The sequence below is a fragment of the Lethenteron reissneri genome, chromosome 67 (assembly GCF_015708825.2).
Source record: "Lethenteron reissneri isolate LAM-NWPU_2019-01 chromosome 67, ASM1570882v1, whole genome shotgun sequence".
Taxonomy (NCBI): Eukaryota; Metazoa; Chordata; class Hyperoartia; order Petromyzontiformes; family Petromyzontidae; genus Lethenteron; species Lethenteron reissneri.
Window position 1 is genome coordinate 3,915,585 of NC_083845.1, and position 22,364 is coordinate 3,937,948.

At 48.3% G+C, this 22,364-nt stretch overlaps 1 protein-coding gene across 1 annotated transcript in view; it reads right to left on the reverse strand.

Annotated features, from left to right (window-relative positions):
• Positions 1 to 1,189: 1,189 nt before the first annotated feature.
• LOC133360045 (alpha-N-acetylgalactosaminide alpha-2,6-sialyltransferase 5-like) overlaps positions 1,190 to 22,364 on the reverse strand; it is a 32,198-nt gene continuing 11,023 nt past the window's right edge. Inside the window, exons 2-6 of the mRNA XM_061578620.1 lie at positions 11,786 to 11,998; positions 11,003 to 11,203; positions 10,324 to 10,544; positions 6,123 to 6,230; positions 1,190 to 3,147 (exon numbers count right to left, since the gene is read on the reverse strand). Coding sequence (XP_061434604.1) covers positions 2,958 to 3,147; positions 6,123 to 6,230; positions 10,324 to 10,544; positions 11,003 to 11,203; positions 11,786 to 11,998 — 933 coding nt within the window. The 3' untranslated portion in view covers positions 1,190 to 2,957. The remainder of the gene's footprint in view (positions 3,148 to 6,122; positions 6,231 to 10,323; positions 10,545 to 11,002; positions 11,204 to 11,785; positions 11,999 to 22,364) is intronic.

Genomic DNA, 22,364 nt, shown 5'->3' on the forward strand with positions numbered 1-22,364 from the left:
CTGCCTTAGCGTGGCTTTTCTCCGCGCACGCTCTCGGTTTCCTCCCGCACGTGAACACTCAACCATTGGCCCATGACACCTTAACACGTGGAGAATCGCAGAACTTAGGCGATCGTTGGTAGCGCCGGCTCCTCGCTACCGCGTGGCTGCTGTTGCTTTCTTCCCGCTCCTTGTCTGTGGTTCCTCCCCCTGACGCCTCCTCCGAATCGTCTTCTCTCTCTCTGAGTCGTCCTCTATCCCTCTGAGTCGTTCCCTCTCTCTCTCTGAGTTGTCCTCTCTCTCTCCGAGTCGTTCTCTCTCTCTCTCTAAGGCGTCCTCTCGCTTTCTTTCTGAGTCGTCCTCTTGCTCTCTCTGAGTCGTCCTCTCTCTCTCTGAGTCGTCCCCCCTCTCTCTCTCTCTGAGTCGTTCACTCTCTCTCTCTCTGAGTCGTCCCCTCTCTCTCTGGGTCGTCTCCTCTTTCTCTTCTCTCTACGAGAGCGATGAGCTGGTACCGTGCGGTGGTGGTGGCGCGGCGTTACGAGTTAACTTTTTCTCTTATTATACCGTACTTCTATGCTACCTACGTCTGTGCTACCCGCCTTCACCAATCAGCAATGACCGGCGTGGTGAAGTATGGTTAAATAACCCCCCCCCCCCCCAGACCCGCACGGCGATGGAAGGCGTTCATCCAGCAGTGGACTCAAGAAGGATCTGGCTGCACTTGTTCACCTGCAGACCTCTCACCGATGGTTTGAACCTTGTTGCTGTACTGCACTGGACACGGCCCCCCTTGGACATCACGGAGCTACCTTGAGAACCCCTTCCTCAAGTGACTTCTCTAAGACACACTTAAGACTAAATGACAACAACAACAACATATTGTAGCAGGTAACGACCCGGCCACAAATGATAGCTCAACGAAGGGGCTCATCGTCACGTGGACACTCACAGCAGGAGCCAAATCTTGATTTGAAGCTTTCGTGACCGCAAGAATCCATACGCTTTGGTTCTTTCGGTAAAGTCACCTAGTTAGAAATAAAATGAAATGAACCAAATCACGACGTTTCGATCGCAAGACAAGCTGTCGTCATCATTAGCCTGACTAATCATCATCAGCCTGGCTAATGGTGACGACCGCTTGTGTTGCGATCGAAACGTCGTGATTTGTTTCATTTCATTTTATTTCTAAGCACGTGACTTTACCGAAAGAGCCAAAGAGTATGGGGCCAAATATTCTGAATGCACGTCGATTCTTAACTTGCGGCTGCACTGCGCTACGAGCCGAGCGGGAGGACCACCCAAGTTCCATTGCCGCTCACGGCCAACATCGATGACGAATACCTGGACCGGGCCTGGGCCTCCTCTAGGTCGACTGAGTCTTTTAAAAAAAGGTGTTACCTGGTGCGGTGCATAACACTGGTCAACAAAAAAAAACTTTTTTTTCTGGCCTGGACTTTTGCAGCTGTTTTAGACTATTTTCAGGGTGCCGATTCCAAATCTGATCTCAGATTTGCTCTATCACATCTCATTTTTATGCTATCGGCATACCCCATTTTCATTGATTTTACCCGAAATTAACTCTGTCACTTATAATTGCAAGTTCTTGCGAATCAGTGACTGGTTTAGTGTTAAAATATGGTGCTGTATTTTTAGGATAGTGTGTTTATAATATCATTTTATGTAGATATCCACATTTATTTAATATTTCTATTCTGCAGTTGTTATTGAAAATGCAATATTTGATATCTCAAAAACCTGATGTGATAGACAAAAACTGATGCCAGATTTGGAATCAGCACCCCAAAATTACCTTAAAACCGTTGGAATACCTTATGCCAGAAAAGGTGTGTTGACCAGTGTAATCTAAACTAAAAGTTTAGTTTGTTTTTGTTTTACCAGGTAAGGCCCCATGGAGCTGTCAAGCAGCGACCCGGCCACAAGCTCAACGAAGTGGCTTATCATCACGTGGACATTCATAGCAGGAGCCAAATACTTTATCAACGCAAGTTAACTCTATGCGTTTATGAAGAGAAAAATCCACGCGGCCACAACGGGGAGAGAGACGTGCAAACTCCAAATATACAGCAAGCATCGTCAGGGTCGGGATCGAACCCACAACCTCCTGAAATGTCAATCACCTGGCGGTCAAAACGATATTTGTTTAGTTCTCTGAGCTGTAATTTGGCAAAATAAAGCACAAAACCAAATTTCATTTGATGCCTTTTTTGTGCAGTCATTTGTGGCCGGTCTGAGACCATCAACTCACTCACAACGCAGTCTGTGTGAGCCTATGGGTCTCCATGTGAGGCCTTATCTTTCACTGGCGTTTCAAAAATATAGTCGGTCTGAGACCATCAAACTCACTTACTTCCCTTCAGAACCCGGCTTAATCACAACTCAGTCTGTGTGAGCCTATGGGTCTCCATCTTTCACTGGCGCTTCAAAAATATCGTTGGGACTGACTGTTTTTTGGCACACTCACCGCGTGTGTGAGAGGGCGGTGACACAATGGTTCGCGTTGGTTGGTCTTGGTGGGTCCCGGTGGGTTCTTGTGGGTGCTGGTAGGTCCTGGTGGGTTCTGGGGGTTTCTGGTAGGTCCCGGTGGGTCCTGGAACGTCCTGGTGGGTTCTGGTGGGTGTTGGTGGGTTTTGGTAGGTTTTGGTGGGGCTAGGTGGGTCCATGTGGGTGTGGGTGGGTCTGGGTGGGTCTAGGTGGGTTCTGGTGGGGTTTCTGGTGGATTCTGGTAGGTTCTAGTGAGTTTGCGTGGGTCTTGATGGCTTTTGATGGGTCTAGTTGGGTCCCGGTGTGTCTAGGTGGGTTCTGGTAGGTTCTGGTGAGCTTAGCTGGGTCGTGATGGGTTTGGTGGGTCTGGGTGGGTCCTGCTGGGTCCTGGTGGGTCTAGGCGGGTACTGGTGGGACTAAGTCGGTCTAGGTGGGTCAAAGTGGGTCCAGATGAGTCCTGGGTGGGTGCCCCCACGTCACTCGTGCCAGGCCGGGTGCGAGAAGGTGATGTTGTAGGCCCTGGCCCAGCGTCCGAACACCCGCTTCTCGGTGAGGAAGCGGTGGTGGCTCCCACGGCGCCCGCGCTCATGCCAGATGTACATGGAGCACTCGTCGGCACCTGCCGGCTCGTAGTAGTGGTACGGCACGCGCCGGTGCGCGGGAGACCTAGCGCCACGCGCGCAGAGAGGGCATCAGTCATCGTCATTGTCGAAGCCATCATCGTCATCGTTGTCATCGTCATCGTCGTCATTGTCGAAGCCATCATCGTGATCGGTGTCGTCGTCATCGTCGTCATTGTCGAAGCCATCATCGTCATTGTTGTCGTCGTCATTGTCGTCATTGTCGAAGCCATCATCGTCATCATTGTCATCGTCATTGTCGTCATTGTCGAAGCCATCATCGTCATCGTTGTCATTGTCATTGTCGTCATTGTCGAAGCCATCATCGTCATCGTTGTCGTCGTCATTGTCGTCATTGTCGAAGCCATCGTCGTCATCGTTGTCATTGTCATTGTCGTCATTGTCGAAGCCATCGTCGTCATCGTTGTCATTGTCGTCATTGTCGAAGCCATCGTCGTCATCGTTGTCGTCGTCATTGTCGTCATTGTCGAAGCCATCATCGTGATCGGTGTCATCGTCATTGTGGTCATTGTCGAAAGCCATCATCGTCATCGTTGTCGTCGTCATCATCGTCATTGCCGAAGCCATCGTCGTCATCATTGTCATCATCGTCATTGTCGAAGACATCATCATCATCGTCTTCGTCATTAACATCCTCGCCGTCGTCATCATCGTGATTGTTGTTGTTGTCATCGTGATACTCTTAGGTTTTTTCGGTAAAGTCACGTAGATAAAAAAAGAAATGAAAATAACTCAATTAAATCACGACGTTTCGGAAGCAACACAAGCCTCAGTCATCAGGTGTAACTGCTCCAGTAAAATTACTGTAGCGTGTGAAAAAAGCTATTCAAGACACGTGTGTTTTATATAGGGTGCTGGGCAGGGAGGAGTCAATGAGTCGGGGGGAGGAAGAGTTAACCATCTCGGTGCTTGTACACTGCATGTACGGTGCTTGTGCACTGCATGTACGGTGCTTGTGCACTGCATGTACGGTGCTTGTACACTGCATGTACGGTGTTTGTACACTGCATGTACGGTGCTTGTACACTGCATGTACGGTGCTTGTACACTGCATGTACGGTGCTTGTACACTGCATGTACGGTGCTTGTACAATGCAAGTACGGTGCTTGTACACTGCATGTACGGTGCTTGTACACTGCATGTACGGTGCTTGTACAATGCATGTACGGTGCTTGTACACTGCATGTACGGTGTTTGTACACTGCAAGTACGGTGCTTGTACACTGCAAGTACGGTGCTTGTACACTGCATGTACGGTGCTTGTACACTGCATGTACGGTGCTTGTGCACTACAAGTACGGTGCTTGTGCACTGCATGTACGGTGCTTGTACACCGCATGTACGGTGCTTGTACACTGCATGTACGGTGCTTGTACACTGCATGTACGGTGCTTGTACACTGCATGCACGGTGTTTGTACACTGCATGTACGGTATTTGTACACTGCATGTACGGTGCTTGTACACTGCATGTACGGTGCTTGTACACTGCATGTACGGTGCTTGTACACTGCATGTACGGTGCTTGTACACTGCATGTACGGTGCTTGTACACTGCAAGTACGGTGTTTGTACACTGCATGTACGGTGCTTGTACAGTGCAAGTACGGTGTTTGTACACTGCATGCACGGTGCTTGTACACTGCATGTACGGTGCTTGTACACTGAATGTACGGTGCTTGTACACTACAAGTACGGTGTTTATACACTGCATGTACGGTGCTGTACACTGCATGTACTGTGCTTGTACACTGCATGTACGGTGCTTGTACACTGCATGTACGGTGCTTGTACACTGCATGTACGGTGCTTGTACACTGCATGTACTGTGCTTGTACACTGCAAGTACGGTGCTTGTACACTGCATGTACGGTGCTTGTACACTGCATGCTTGTACACTGCATGTACGGTGCTTGTACACTGCATGTACGGTGCTTGGACGCTGAATGGCGAATGGGAATGAAACACAGTTGTAAATCAGACTTTTTCCTTCGTGATGGTGGTGTATCAGGCTGGATATGACTAAAATTATAAGAATCAATATGGATATGATTATGAGAGTAAATATAAACTGGCTGTTTAGCACCATTGGAACCTCATTTGCCAGTAAAAAATATGATAATTGGTTTTTTTACCCTTCTATCTGGCAACAAAACTGGCACCTTTTTTTTTTACTAGGAGTCATGTTTGCATAGACCACAATACCTGCAGCCATAATGCACAAAAGATAGCTGTCTCGGGCGTGGACCAATCAACTTCAAGGACAGTGCATATATCATCAGAGTTATGTTTTTTGTTTGCATTATGGCTGCAGGTATTGTGGTCTATGCAAACATGACTCCTTGTAAAAAATGTGTCAGTTTTGTTGCCAGATAGAAGGGTAAAATACCAATTATCATGGCTGTTTAGCAGTAAACTGCACGGCAGCTAAAGTTAAACTTGGTTAATTACATCCATCTTCAGGTGGGGACTACGAAGTGTAAGCACAACAGCTGAAGTGTGTCTAAGAGGTGGCTTTGACGAGGAGTTACATCTTTTTTACATGGTTAATAACCGTACATGCAGTGTACAAGCACCGAGATGGTTATATCTCCCCCCCACTCATTGGCTCCTCACTGCCCAGCACCCTCTATAAAAAAAAACACGTGTCTTGAATAGCTCTCTTCATACGCTACAGTAATTTTACTGGAGCAGTTACACCTGATGACGGAGGCTTGTGTTGCTTCCCGAAACGTCGTGATTTAATTGAGTTATTTTCATTCATTATTATTTTATTTTATTATTATTTTTGTACCTACGTGACTTTACCAAAACTACCTAAGAATATGAATCCTTGCAGTCACGAAAGCTTCAAATCTAGAATCGTCGTCCTCGTCATCATCGTCACCATCGGCACCATCGGCGTCATCATCATTGGTGTATCGTGGGGGGCTGTGTTGCGTGGTGTATTGTAGGGGGGGCGGCTGTGTTGGGTGATGGAGTGGGGGGCCACTGGCTCACTTGCAGTAGCTGGGGGGCACCATCCCATACACGTGCAGGCGGTCGCACACGTCCAGAGAGATGCCCATCGTGAACCAGCCAGTGCTCAGCCAGGACTGCGATGACTTCCTGTGGGCACAAAGACAAAGATCCCCCGTGTAGCCTTAACGGACTGTTGGGGCAAGTGCTGTTAGCGAGCACCTATGAAGGTCGGCACGGCACACGAGGGGGTGGGTGGCCAGCACCATGCCCGGTTGCATTTGTCTCCCCAGTGACGATGTTTACACACCGCACCAGGTACTCATTTGAGGCTGAGTCGACCTAGGAGAGACCCAGGACCGGTTCAGATATTTGTCGCCGGTGTTGGCCGTGAGCGGGAATCGTACTCGGCTCGCCGAGTTCGTAGCGCAGCGCTCTAACCGCTACACCACCGCTCCCCACCCTGTGGGCACAAAAGATAAAAGATAAATGTCCCCAGTGGAGCCTTAACAGACTGTTGGGGCAAGTGGCTGTTAGCGAGCAGCACCTATGTAGACCGGCAGTGCCGGATTATCCTAGTTGCAAAAGTAGCTACATATGCTACGGGCCCCGCACTTTAAAGGTCCCCACGCTAAATGCATTCAAGCTATCCATTCCGTTTCAGTGGTTCTGCACTTGCTCTATTAGTATAGTACTATAGTGCCTTCAGTTATTATTAACGACGGGGTGTTTGAGGTAAGCGATTTGTCGTATTATCTGGCTGTGTAGCAAATTTAAAAAATACAATGACTTTTCTGTGCAAGTGAAAAATTTATGTTTTAATATTTACGTGTTTTTTTTTATTTAGGCCCCCTTTATAACAACATATGCTACAGGTCCCGCACTAGCTTAATCCGGCACTGCCTGTGGGAACACGCACAATGCCACACACATGTATTCACAATCATATACGGGATGCACATGAGCCTCGTGTGTACTTGCACACACCCACGTGTGTAGGTACACGTGTGTGTGTGTGCAAGTACATATCTGTGCATGTAGCCTTTTCACAGAGCGTTGGGGAGCTGGTGGCTGTTATCTCGTCCAGACCCACGATTTAACCCCCTATTGCTGGTGTTTGCACACTTGTGTAGTGACGGTAAATGGATCACTACGGCCCGTAGCGCCAAGTGCCGTTGAAACAGGCGCAGAGGCGAACACACCATGCAGTACCACTCAGTGGGCCACTAGGGGCATGGTACTGGGTGCTAGCAGGAGGAAAGCTGATGAGTCCTACCGACAAAGTGGCCGTCCATAAATGACGTCACGCGATTTTGGCCGATTTTTGACCCCCCCCCCCTCCCCCCCTCGTCACACGGCGTCACAAAAAGTCAGACCCCCCCTCAAATATGACGTCACAAAGCTCTGCCCCTCCCCCCAAAACCATACTTCGATTTTGAAAATAAAACATGCTTCAAATCACTTTTAACTATTGTCATTGTAGTGCGTATTTAATGTGGCGCTGCACTCTGATGCTGTAGGAGAAAACATTTATTAAAAAGGAGGCGTTGGAAAGCTGAAATTAAGCAGAAATTCACTTGAAAATATTCAACGTCTAACTAAAACTGCAGATGTTCACAATATTATATTGAAATTAGCTTATAATTACAAAATATTAAATGTAATTATAACTATAAAAAAAATACTTAAAACTTTGTAGTAGAACGAAGCAAAATGAAGAGTACAATTATAACAATCACATATTAATTCCACAGAATGAAAAGCCCTGCTAGAAACATTAGAATCAAAATGTTTAATAACAATAATTTAAAACATTTACTAAATGTATGCTTCTCCATTCTCCCATGGAGAAGCAAAATGCTCCTTCATGGAATAAATAAAAGGTGACCTTAGTAAATTTAAGTAATCAAATAGTTCATAATGAAAATCGAAATTTATCAAAATTTGTGTTGTTATAACAATTATATTTAATTAACATTTATTTGAAGTTGCGCATTTTAATTTGACGTCACATTTCTCAAACTCCCCCTCCCCCTCTCTTCACAAATGTCTGACCCCCCCCCCCACCCCCCCTAGGCGCGTGACGTCATTTATGGACGGCCCCAAAGTAGGGGATTGCAGCCTTCACCAACGCCGCAGGGTATCACCACAGAGTGCGCCACTGGGAGAGTGCGATAGGGGGGCGGCTGGTGCTAGGGGTCATGTGAGGACGAGTCACCCCGACACCGGGATAAGCACGTGATGGGCCGGGGTAAGTAATGTGGGCCAAAAGTGAACGAGGGGGCACGGGGGAATAGCTGGAGAGTTCCCGAAAAAGGCGTAGTTATGGGCGGAGCCAGAAAGGGAACAGGTGATGGTGTAGCCTGGAACCGTCGGGAATATTCTGGACGTAGGGCGCGGCCGAGGGTGGAGCCAGGCCGTGCCGAGAGAGATAAAAGGGAAGCCCCGATCACCGATCCGGGCTGTCTGCAGGTGAAGTGGAACCTAAGTGCTACGTCTTCGTCATCGTGGGTCAGGCGGCACGTTGGCTGCTCTGGCCCGATTATAGTTTTCCCGTATGAAAGAGAAATAGGTGTATTGTGGTCCTATGCGTAACAAGAGTGAGAATGGATGTATTTAGTCACGTGTGTAACGATGTTGCATGAAGTGTAGAATAAACGTTGTTGCCTCCTAAATAGTGTCTCTGAATGACTCACTACACTTGCACCAGAAATTCATTTCAATCAGAATCAGAATATTGATTAATACTGAAGTAATCCGATGAGCTTTACAACTCTTTTTTAACAGATCTCCAGGAGGCGCGGGTAAGAACGTTACAACAACAAACACAATGCAGTTTAAGACGTAGGCTTTCGCGACCAATATCATCCATAATAGAAGTTTTTGGGTTAGATCACGTAAATATATGTGTCGGTAAAACCCGATGCAACATTGTTGTGGCTTGACTCTCCAACACAACCAGTGTGTGCTGTACTAGTGACGAATTGGCCACGTTCTGTTTACGTGACAACCCTTACTGGTTGGCTGTGTCGGGTGGTGGCGGGTTTTAATGACACATTTATATATTTATGCGATCTAACCCAAAAACCTGTATTATAAACACATAGCAAAACCACGATAGGAGTGCAAAGTAGAATAAAGGTAACTATATCACCAAAACACATACACATTAAACTAAACCATCCCCATCCTACCAGGCAAAGCCCACTGAGGTATTCACTTATTTGTCAAAAGTGACCTGGCCACAAATGATAGCTCAACAACAAAGTGGACATGTATAGCAGCAAAATTACCTGAATGGTTTCAACGCATGTTTCTAAATGTCGAAAGAGAAAAACCGGAGGATCCAGAAAAGAAATCCACACGGCCATGGGGAGAGCATGCGTACAGCAGGTGTCAGGGTCGGGGGGTAGGGGCGAGGTCATTGTGGGTAGGGGCGGGGTTAGTGGGGGTAGCGGTTCGGTGGCTTCACCCCGAAGCAGAGGTCGCAAACGGGTTTTGATTCCTTACCCCTACCCGTACCCGGCCGCACCAGGGTCGCAAACGGGTACCCGTACCCGTACCCAGCCGGGTATGTGTACCCGTTCCCTACCCGTACCCGTACCCTACCCGAAATGAGTGACAAACGGTTACTCACCAGTGAATCACGGCCTACCCGTACCCGTACCCGGCCGCACCAGGGTCGCAAACGGCTACCCGTACCCGTACCCGGTCGGGTACGGGTAGCCGGGTATCGGGTCGGGTATGGGTATCGGGTACCCGGTTGCGACCTCTGCCCCGAAGACCAGAATCTGTGTAGACCCTCTCCGCCTCTTCTTCTTCAGAGGCGGCCTCGCTCTGTTGAGGCCCCACCACTGACACGGGGTGGGGCTGTTGTGGCTCTGGGTGGGCTTCGTGGCAAGGGGGGAGAGGAAGTGGGAGGGGGATGAGGTGGGGGGGAGGAGGTGGGGGGGAGAGAAGGTGGGGGTGTGGAGGTGTGGAGGAGAAGATGGGGGGGGAAGGAGGTGGGTGGGGAGGAGGTGGGGGGGAGGAGGTGGGGGGTGTGAGGAGGAGGGGGAGGTGGGGGGGAGCGATCGTGCATAGCAGTGGGTGGGGGGGTGTATAGAGAGGTTTGAGGCGACTACAAAAACCCGAATCCCTCCTTAAGAGTGACAAGATGATAACCACAACAACAACAACAAGACCACCACCACCAACCACCACCAACCAACCAATCATCATCATCAGACCGTCGCCCGCTCACCTGTCCTTGCCCGTCTCGTGCCTGAAGAGCTCGTCGAAGGTGCGCATCTTGCGGGGCGTCACGATGTGGGCCCGCAGGCGAGGCACGGCCCTGGCGAGCCGCCGCAGGAGGCCGAACGTGGGGCCCTTGCCGCCTGGTCGCATGCGGTCCGAGGGGCCCCAGAAAACCACCACGGCGCCGGGGTGCGTCGCGTTGCCGGGCCAGAGCAAGTGGCCGTGGTGCTGCCGTGGCGGGGGACGGGGGGGGGTAGTGGTAATCATAGTAAGAATAATAGTAAGAATAGTAGTAATAGTAGTAATAGTAATATAATAGTAGTAATAGTAAAATAATAGTAATAGTAGTAATAGTAAAATAGTAGTAGTAATAGTAAATTAATAGTAAAATAATAGTAGTAGTAATAGTAGTCATAGTAAAATAATAGTAGTAATAGTAAAATAATAGTAGTAGTAATAGTAGTAATAGTAAAATAATAGTAGGAATAGTAAAACAATAGTAGTAGTAATAGTAGTAATAGTAAAATAATTGTAGTAATAGTAAAATAATAGTAGTAATAGTAGTAGTGGAAGTACGCTAGACCGCTCCCCGTGACAGCATGTGGACGAGACGACCTCCACGTCACAAACCCCAGCCCCTCCCCCCACCCCCTCCCCCGCCCCTCCCCCGCCCCTCCCCCACCCACCTTGACGAGGTGAGCCACGCTGGAGTGAGCCACCACGCGCAGGGTGGTGCGCGAGCCGACGTCGCCCTCGTAGCCGCGCGTGGGGGCGTCGTTCATGCGGATGACGCACTCGGTGCTGTCCACCGCAGGGCCCAGGCCCGCCCCCAGGAGGTGGCCCGAGCTCGTGATGAGGGCGCAGTCGCCACAGCGCATGCGCAGCGGCTGTGAAAGGCGGGCGGTGGGGGTGGGTTGGGTTGCGGGGGTGGGTTGGGGGGGTTGGGAGTGGATTGGGTAGGGGGGGTGGTGTTGGGGGGGGTTTGGGTTGGGGGGTTGTATTGGCGGGGGGTTGGGGGGTTGGGGGGGGTTGGGGGGGGGGGGAGTTGGGTTGGGGGTGGGTTGGGGGGGTTGGTAGGAGGTCGACGGGTTCCGAGGTCGAGGGCATCATCATCAGCATCGTCAGCAGCATCATCGGCATCATCAACATCATCCTATTGTTAGCAACAGCATGGGCGTCATCATCATCAGCAGCAGTATCAGCAGCAGTATCAGTAGCCTTATCATCATCAGCAACAATATCCGCAGCCTCATCATCAGCAGCAGCAGCAGTATCAGCAGCCTCGTCATCATCAGCAGCATCGTCAGCAGCAGCAGCACAAATATCATCAGCATCATCGCAATCAATATCATCAGCAGCAGCAGTATCAGCAGCCTCGTCATCATCATCAACATCATCAACGGCAGCATCGCCATCATCCGACAAAAACAACAACCTCACAACCCATGGTAACGTGGAGTGGGCCGCACCTGCTGCCCGTGGATGGAGGCGTACCCCGGCAGGATGTAGACTCCGCGGGGGTCCATGCCCCTCTCCCCGTGGGGGGACGCCGGGCGGGAGAGGGGACCCCCGGGGTGGCCCCCCACGGCCATCAAGTCCTCCTGGAGGAGCAGGGAGCCGTAGAGGAGCAGAGCCGCCACCATCCCGCAAGCAGCCACGCACAGCAGCAGCGGCACCCCCGTCTGTGTGTGTGTGGGGGAGATAGAAGGGCCTTCATTCATTCGTTCATTCGTTGTTCGTCGTTCAATTCGTGGGTTAGGCCACGTGGCGATCCCCGATCGAGGTTTGTGTCGTCAAGGCCACCACACGGCGCGGTCCGAGCGTAAATGAAATGGAATCGCCACGTGGTCAAAGGCACCACGCAAGCGCCGTTCGACGCGTCGATTGTGCGTGGGTCGGTGGGTGGGATGAGTGGGAGCGTGGGGTAGGAGGGTGGGTGAGAGAGTGAGTGTCGTGGTAGGATGGTGAGTGGGTGGTTAGGTGAGTGGGAGTGTGTCGTCGGAAGGTGGGTGAGTGTGTAGGGTGGGTGAGTGTGTAGGGTGGGTGAGTGTGTGGGTGGGTGAGTGAGAGGGTGAGTGTCGTGATAGGATGGTGAGTGGGTGGTTAGGTGAGTGGGAGCGTGTATTAGGAGGGTGGATGTGCGGGTGAGAGGGTGAGTGTCGTGGTAGGTTGGTGAGTGGGTGGTTAGGTGAGTGGGAGCGTGGGGTAGAAGGGTGGGCGGGTGAGAGGGTGATGTCGTGGTAGGATGGTGAGTGGGAAGGCGAGTGTGGGTGGATGAGTGGAAGGGCGACTGTTGTGGTCAATCGGTAAGTTGCAGGATGAGTGCTGTGGTCGGAGGGAGAGTGGGAAGGTGAGTGGGTAGGTCAATGAGTGAGTGAGTGTCGCGGTGGGAGGGTGAATGAGTCGGCGGGTGAGTGAGTGAGTGGGAAAGCGAGTGGGTAGGTGAATGAGAGGGTGAGTTTGTGGTTGTGGATTTCAGTGGAAGAGTGAGTGAGTGTGTGAATGGGAAGGCGAGTGGGTAAGTGAATGAGTTGAGTGAATGTTAAAAAAACACTGCCCGTTGACGGCAAATGCCCAATCCAACAGCAATGAGGCTGCGGAAAAGAGTGGTAAAGAAAAACACCCAACGGATGACTCAGGAGAGAGCCCTCACCACAGAGCTCACGCGAGACGGCAGTGGACCCCGCTCCAACTCCGGCTACTGCCACGGAGACTGAGGCTCAGCCAGCCACCCAGCTGTCATTGACAGCCGGACCTCTGAAGAGAAAATTTACGACACACTCCCACATCTCCAGAGTCAAGTGGGGATGAGCTCGGTCCTTTTAAAGATCTCCCAGAGTTGGAGTCGGACATCGCACCCACGCCTGGGGGGAGATGTGGAGAGCACTGGTGGCAAAGTCGGGGGTCTTCACCATGCCAGATGCCCCTAGAGGTGGGACACGCACAGGGAAAAAGCCCCCGTGCAGGAACCAAGACCAGGCGCAGGGCGCCTACAGAAAATCAGGAGCTTGAAATAGAAGCGGGGGGAAACGCAATCTGTGGAGTGGCGAAGGAAACAGGTTGGTTGTTTGACTTGCATCCCACTGGGATTTTTGCACACAGCGTTGGTGTACGGTGATTTTTTTTCTGCAAATATTTTGCTGTCTTTTCTTGGATTTTCTGTTTGCACTTAGTCACATATTTACTTTAAGATGTTTTTTGTTTGTTTGTTGCGGTTACACCCGATTCAAGAGCCGAATGGCTCACAGGGCTATACCTAAAAAAATAACTTGAACTTGAAGGTGAAGAGGGTCGCACTTCAGACCTCGACGACGCGCCCAGTGAGACGGCCGACGGCTCCCAGGAAACACGAGCAGCCGAGAACACGGAGGGGCCCAAACAGGACCCCACTGTATTTCGATTTAAAGCTTTCGTAACTGTAGGGATTCATATTCTTGATTCTTTCGGTAAAGTCACGTAGAAGGGAAATAATACAATAATAAAAATAAAACATAATAAAATAAAAATTATCACGCTGTCGGGACGCTGTCTTTCCGACAGCTCTGTTCTTCACCTGAGGACGGCTGATTGTGTTGTGGCCGAAACGTCGTGAGAATTTTATTTTACTATATTTTATTATTTTATTATTTCCCTTCTACGTATAGGACCCCACTGATCAAACTGCGGTGGGTGACCTGGGCGAGAACAATGGAAGGCCTTCCATGGAGGGGCAAGCGGCATCACCCAATGAAGCAAACGACAGAGGATAGCACAATGATAGAGAATCCTCAAAGCCTCGGGGCTGAGAAGGGAAATTAATGAAGAGGAGGTGGAAGAAGACCTCCGCACAGGAAGTGGGGTGAGCCCAACATCTGCTAAGCTGACTGAAGTGTCGCCAATATAGTGGATTGTATAATAATAAATGGTATAAAATTGTCGTAGTTGTATGGTGAATATGCAGCAGTGTGGTGTGCAATAGGGTTGGTAGAATAATACATAGTGTAATATTACATAAATATGCTAAAATTCCTCTTGATATGCAAATTATTTTGTCAAGGCGCTCTTCCTCCTCCCTCCCAGCTTAAATAGACGCTCCAAGCCCAGGACGTGTCATTCAGACTCTGTCTTATCGACAGACCTGTTCTTCACCTGAGGACGGCTGCTTGCGTTGTAGCCAAAACGTCGTGAAAATTATTTTATTATGTTTTATTTTGATTATTTTTTTATTATTTCCATTCTACGTGACTTTACCGAAAAAACCAAGAAGAATATTCTCACAGTCGGAGCTATGGAATGTTGTAGATACAGTGCATGGCTCGGAAGAAAGAGTGACTGCAGCTCTTTCAAGGTGGCAAAATGTGGAGGCATTTATAGCCTCCCGACTCCCGACTTCGAGAGACAGGGAAACTCATCATCTGGAAAATAAAGGAAAAGGATCAGGTACATCCTGACCCAAATAACTGCTTGGAAAGTGAACATACCTGGCAACAAGGCCTCTAAAAGCTTTTGGTTTTTGGACTAGCTCCATAGGATTAATTAGGTTGCTCTACAACATGGCCCAGTGTCTAGTCAAAGTTATTGGTAGACTAATTGCTCTTATAGACTTCAAAAGCGGTATCAGGCAAGACTGTCAGGACAGCTCTACACCCTCGTCGTGCAGCCTTTTCTGCGTCTACTTCGACGCCGATTCACCGGATTGACTCTAAAGGAGCCCAGTATGAGAGTGACTCTCACAGCGTATGCCGATGACATTCTCCTCTTTTTACGAAGCTTTGACGACATCGAACAGCTACACGAGTGCCAAGAGGTTTACTCCCGTGCGGCCTCCTCCTCCAGGATGAACTGGGAGAAGTGCAGTCGTCTGCTTGTTGGGGAGTGGGACGAAGCCCGGTTCCCTGAGTTGACCAAAACAATAACGTGAAGCAAAGAGTTTCTTCATCATCTCGGCGTGCTCCTGGGACCTGGAGATAAACCGTTGCAGAATATCTTGATTTGAAGCTTTCGTGACTGTAGGAATGCATACTCTTTGGTTCTTTGGGTAAAGTCACGTAGGTAGAAAAAATATATATGTTATGTTTCTACCTACGTGACTTTACCAAAAGAACCAAAGAGTACGTTGCAGAATAATTGGGATTTCTTGGAATAGAAGGTGAGGAAACGACTGGAGCCTTGGGGTCGCCTGTGCAAATCTCTCACGTTCAGAGGAAAACCCCTGGTGGTAAACCAGTTGATTGCATCCACCTTGTGGCACTGCTTCTTTTCCCTCACTCCACCCGCATACATGATAGCCAAACTTCCGAGAATGATAGCTGCCTTCTTCTGGTCACAGAGGAAGCACCGTGTGGCTGCTGGCATCTTGGCCTTGCCACTGCCGGAGGGCGGGCAAGGTCTGGTGTGTGTACGGAGCCAACTCTCTACCTTTCACCTACAAGCCGTACAGAGACACTATTGGGACCTCATTTGCCAGTAAAAATATGATAATTGGTTCTTTACCCTTCTATCTGGCAACAAAACTGACACCTTTTTGCAAGGAGTCATGTTTGCATAGACCGCAATACCTGCAGTCATAATACAAACAAAAGAACATAACTCTGATAATGTGCACTGTCCTTGAAGTTGATTGGTCCACACCCGAGACAGCTTTCCTTCGAGCCTAGTCTCATATGGGTTGGACCAGATGACGCCAAAAGGCGCACAACTCAAGGACAATGCACCATCAGAGTATGAGAGCTCGGGGCAAGCATCTACACTATTGGGACCTCATTTGCCAGTAAAAATATGATAATTGGTTCTTTACCCTTCTATCTGGCAACAAAACTGACACCTTTTTGCAAGGAGTCATGTTTGCATAGACCGCAATACCTGCAGTCATAATACAAACAAAAGAACATAACTCTGATAATGTGCACTGTCCTTGAAGTTGATTGGTCCACACCCGAGACAGCTTTCCTTCGAGCCTAGTCTCATATGGGTTGGACCAGATGACGCCAAAAGGCGCACAACTCAAGGACAATGCACCATCAGAGTATGAGAGCTCGGGGCAAGCATCTACACTATTGGGACCTCATTTGCCAGTAAAAATATGATAATTGGTTCTTTACCCTTCTATCTGGCAACAAAACTGACACCTTTTTGCAAGGAGTCATGTTTGCATAGACCGCAATACCTGCAGTCATAATACAAACAAAAGAACATAACTCTGATAATGTGCACTGTCCTTGAAGTTGATTGGTCCACACCCGAGACAGCTTTCCTTCGAGCCTAGTCTCATATGGGTTGGACCAGATGACGCCAAAAGGCGCACAACTCAAGGACAATGCACCATCAGAGTATGAGAGCTCGGGGCAAGCATCTACACTATTGGGACCTCATTTGCCAGTAAAAATATGATAATTGGTTCTTTACCCTTCTATCTGGCAACAAAACTGACACCTTTTTGCAAGGAGTCATGTTTGCATAGACCGCAATACCTGCAGTCATAATACAAACAAAAGAACATAACTCTGATAATGTGCACTGTCCTTGAAGTTGATTGGTCCACACCCGAGACAGCTTTCCTTCGAGCCTAGTCTCATATGGGTTGGACCAGATGACGCCAAAAGGCGCACAACTCAAGGACAATGCACCATCAGAGTATGAGAGCTCGGGGCAAGCATCTACACTATTGGGACCTCATTTGCCAGTAAAAATATGATAATTGGTTCTTTACCCTTCTATCTGGCAACAAAACTGACACCTTTTTGCAAGGAGTCATGTTTGCATAGACCGCAATACCTGCAGTCATAATACAAACAAAAGAACATAACTCTGATAATGTTTGTATTATGACTGCAGGTATTGCGGTCTATGCAAACATGACTCCTTGCAAAAAGGTGTCAGTTTTGTTGCCAGATAGAAGGGTAAAGAACCAATTATCATATTTTTACTGGCAAATGAGGTCCCAATAGTGTAGATGCTTGCCCCGAGCTCTCATACTCTGATGGTGCATTGTCCTTGAGTTGTGCGCCTTTTGACATCATCTGGTCCAACCCATATGAGACTAGGCTCGAAGGAAAGCTGTCTCGGGTGTGGACCAATCAACTTCAAGGACAGTGCACATTATCAGAGTTATGTTCTTTTGTTTGTATTATGACTGCAGGTATTGCGGTCTATGCAAACATGACTCCTTGCAAAAAGGTGTCAGTTTTGTTGCCAGATAGAAGGGTAAAGAACCAATTATCATATTTTTACTGGCAAATGAGGTCCCAATAGTGTAGATGCTTGCCCCGAGCTCTCATACTCTGATGGTGCATTGTCCTTGAGTTGTGCGCCTTTTGGCGTCATCTGGTCCAACCCATATGAGACTAGGCTCGAAGGAAAGCTGTCTCGGGTGTGGACCAATCAACTTCAAGGACAGTGCACATTATCAGAGTTATGTTCTTTTGTTTGTATTATGACTGCAGGTATTGCGGTCTATGCAAACATGACTCCTTGCAAAAAGGTGTCAGTTTTGTTGCCAGATAGAAGGGTAAAGAACCAATTATCATATTTTTACTGGCAAATGAGGTCCCAATAGTGTAGATGCTTGCCCCGAGCTCTCATACTCTGATGGTGCATTGTCCTTGAGTTGTGCGCCTTTTGGCGTCATCTGGTCCAACCCATATGAGACTAGGCTCGAAGGAAAGCTGTCTCGGGTGTGGACCAATCAACTTCAAGGACAGTGCACATTATCAGAGTTATGTTCTTTTGTTTGTATTATGACTGCAGGTATTGCGGTCTATGCAAACATGACTCCTTGCAAAAAGGTGTCAGTTTTGTTGCCAGATAGAAGGGTAAAGAACCAATTATCATATTTTTACTGGCAAATGAGGTCCCAATAGTGTAGATGCTTGCCCCGAGCTCTCATACTCTGATGGTGCATTGTCCTTGAGTTGTGCGCCTTTTGGCGTCATCTGGTCCAACCCATATGAGACTAGGCTCGAAGGAAAGCTGTCTCGGGTGTGGACCAATCAACTTCAAGGACAGTGCACATTATCAGAGTTATGTTCTTTTGTTTGTATTATGACTGCAGGTATTGCGGTCTATGCAAACATGACTCCTTGCAAAAAGGTGTCAGTTTTGTTGCCAGATAGAAGGGTAAAGAACCAATTATCATATTTTTACTGGCAAATGAGGTCCCAATAGTGTAGATGCTTGCCCCGAGCTCTCATACTCTGATGGTGCATTGTCCTTGAGTTGTGCGCCTTTTGGCGTCATCTGGTCCAACCCATATGAGACTAGGCTCGAAGGAAAGCTGTCTCGGGTGTGGACCAATCAACTTCAAGGACAGTGCACATTATCAGAGTTATGTTCTTTTGTTTGTATTATGACTGCAGGTATTGCGGTCTATGCAAACATGACTCCTTGCAAAAAGGTGTCAGTTTTGTTGCCAGATAGAAGGGTAAAGAACCAATTATCATATTTTTACTGGCAAATGAGGTCCCAATAGTGTAGATGCTTGCCCCGAGCTCTCATACTCTGATGGTGCATTGTCCTTGAGTTGTGCGCCTTTTGGCGTCATCTGGTCCAACCCATATGAGACTAGGCTCGAAGGAAAGCTGTCTCGGGTGTGGACCAATCAACTTCAAGGACAGTGCACATTATCAGAGTTATGTTCTTTTGTTTGTATTATGACTGCAGGTATTGCGGTCTATGCAAACATGACTCCTTGCAAAAAGGTGTCAGTTTTGTTGCCAGATAGAAGGGTAAAGAACCAATTATCATATTTTTACTGGCAAATGAGGTCCCAATAGTGTAGATGCTTGCCCCGAGCTCTCATACTCTGATGGTGCATTGTCCTTGAGTTGTGCGCCTTTTGGCGTCATCTGGTCCAACCCATATGAGACTAGGCTCGAAGGAAAGCTGTCTCGGGTGTGGACCAATCAACTTCAAGGACAGTGCACATTATCAGAGTTATGTTCTTTTGTTTGTATTATGACTGCAGGTATTGCGGTCTATGCAAACATGACTCCTTGCAAAAAGGTGTCAGTTTTGTTGCCAGATAGAAGGGTAAAGAACCAATTATCATATTTTTACTGGCAAATGAGGTCCCAATAGTGTAGATGCTTGCCCCGAGCTCTCATACTCTGATGGTGCATTGTCCTTGAGTTGTGCGCCTTTTGGCGTCATCTGGTCCAACCCATATGAGACTAGGCTCGAAGGAAAGCTGTCTCGGGTGTGGACCAATCAACTTCAAGGACAGTGCACATTATCAGAGTTATGTTCTTTTGTTTGTATTATGACTGCAGGTATTGCGGTCTATGCAAACATGACTCCTTGCAAAAAGGTGTCAGTTTTGTTGCCAGATAGAAGGGTAAAGAACCAATTATCATATTTTTACTGGCAAATGAGGTCCCAATAGTGTAGATGCTTGCCCCGAGCTCTCATACTCTGATGGTGCATTGTCCTTGAGTTGTGCGCCTTTTGGCGTCATCTGGTCCAACCCATATGAGACTAGGCTCGAAGGAAAGCTGTCTCGGGTGTGGACCAATCAACTTCAAGGACAGTGCACATTATCAGAGTTATGTTCTTTTGTTTGTATTATGACTGCAGGTATTGCGGTCTATGCAAACATGACTCCTTGCAAAAAGGTGTCAGTTTTGTTGCCAGATAGAAGGGTAAAGAACCAATTATCATATTTTTACTGGCAAATGAGGTCCCAATAGTGTAGATGCTTGCCCCGAGCTCTCATACTCTGATGGTGCATTGTCCTTGAGTTGTGCGCCTTTTGGCGTCATCTGGTCCAACCCATATGAGACTAGGCTCGAAGGAAAGCTGTCTCGGGTGTGGACCAATCAACTTCAAGGACAGTGCACATTATCAGAGTTATGTTCTTTTGTTTGTATTATGACTGCAGGTATTGCGGTCTATGCAAACATGACTCCTTGCAAAAAGGTGTCAGTTTTGTTGCCAGATAGAAGGGTAAAGAACCAATTATCATATTTTTACTGGCAAATGAGGTCCCAATAGTGTAGATGCTTGCCCCGAGCTCTCATACTCTGATGGTGCATTGTCCTTGAGTTGTGCGCCTTTTGGCGTCATCTGGTCCAACCCATATGAGACTAGGCTCGAAGGAAAGCTGTCTCGGGTGTGGACCAATCAACTTCAAGGACAGTGCACATTATCAGAGTTATGTTCTTTTGTTTGTATTATGACTGCAGGTATTGCGGTCTATGCAAACATGACTCCTTGCAAAAAGGTGTCAGTTTTGTTGCCAGATAGAAGGGTAAAGAACCAATTATCATATTTTTACTGGCAAATGAGGTCCCAATAGTGTAGATGCTTGCCCCGAGCTCTCATACTCTGATGGTGCATTGTCCTTGAGTTGTGCGCCTTTTGGCGTCATCTGGTCCAACCCATATGAGACTAGGCTCGAAGGAAAGCTGTCTCGGGTGTGGACCAATCAACTTCAAGGACAGTGCACATTATCAGAGTTATGTTCTTTTGTTTGTATTATGACTGCAGGTATTGCGGTCTATGCAAACATGACTCCTTGCAAAAAGGTGTCAGTTTTGTTGCCAGATAGAAGGGTAAAGAACCAATTATCAAGCCGTACAGAGGTTTCTCTACACGGCCCCATCACCCATGTGGTGTTCCACAGGATCCTTGTTTCTAAATAACCTTGGGGGCCTTCAGTGCAGCAAGCAGCTCTTCTTCATGGGCATTACGGGTATTCCACTCATGCAGATTCCCCACTTCTACAGGTGTATCCAACATACCTGGGGTTTCCTTGTCACTGCCCGACTGAATAAACCCCGGTCAGCATCAAAATTAGCCACTGTTACAGAACCCCAACATGGCACTACCCGCTCTGATGGGCCCTGCCATGGAGAAACGCATGGTAGAAGGCACGTCTCACAAGGGTGGGCGATTTGGTGAAACCAGGCACGGAGGGACAGTGGCTTCTCCCTACCGAGATAGCTGCAATGACCGGAATGCACTCGGTGAGCCTTGCTGCAAAGCTTGTGAATGAAGTGCGAAGGTCTTTCTCAACAACAGTGTGGAGAGCGTCTGCTGTGAGTGCTGGTGACGAGTCAGCCGGCAGTGGCCCAGTGCCACCAAAACTGAATGTCGACCTAGCAAGGAAGCACACTCAACTCTCTTCTTCACAGCAGCACTGGGGGCACACCTCCGGGAATGACCAGGAGGGGTGCTTCTCAAATATAGATCGGGAGGAAGCTGTATTCCCAAATGGTCAAATTCCACCATCAACAAATAATAAAGTCATGCAAAGGCTACGCTTGGAGGGAGATGATGCCGTGCAGTGATCGCGTGAGGCCTCATTCGGAGCTGTTTTACTCCAATCCATCGTACAAGCGCCAAGGTGATCTGAGCTGGAGCATTGCCCTTGGGACTGTGCCCACACAAACACATTTCTGGCCCTTTTCACAGAGACAAATCCAAAACACGTATTTTGCGGTGAGCTCGAAACAGTGGCGGATCAATACGTGCACTGCAAAAGCCTAAGCCGCTACGAAATATTCTACTGAAATTCAATCTTAATTTCTCCCCTACAATTCTTATTTTTGGATATACGGGGAATGAGGGTACCAAGGATATAGAGGGGTTGACGAACTTTATCATGAACAACGCCAAACTGGCCATCTATAGGGCCAGATAATGTGCAACTGAAGTAAGCGGCTTCCCCAGCCACTGCCGCATCTTCAAGGTCCTCTTTCTGCCAAAATTTGGCTGGAATTTCCTTACGCTCAGTTGACGGGGGGTGTCGTATTTTTCTCGATGCGTTGGACTACCAAGGGTGCTTTGTGTAATGTGACGAAAGCAGGGGATCTGGTGATGGGTTTTTTAGGGTGATTTTTTTCTTGTTGGTGTCTATAAACACAGTAGTACACAATGGGATTTATGTTACACGGGAAACCCGCGTTATATCTTTGATTTAAAAAAGGGGGCACATAAGCAAACAAAAAAAATACAAAAAAACGACATGATGAACGAAGCAAAGTGCCGAAAGACCGAGCATCTTTCTATTCTGATCGTTAAAAAAAGGAGGGAGGGAGGGAGATGATGGGGTAGTGGGAGGGAGCGAGAGTG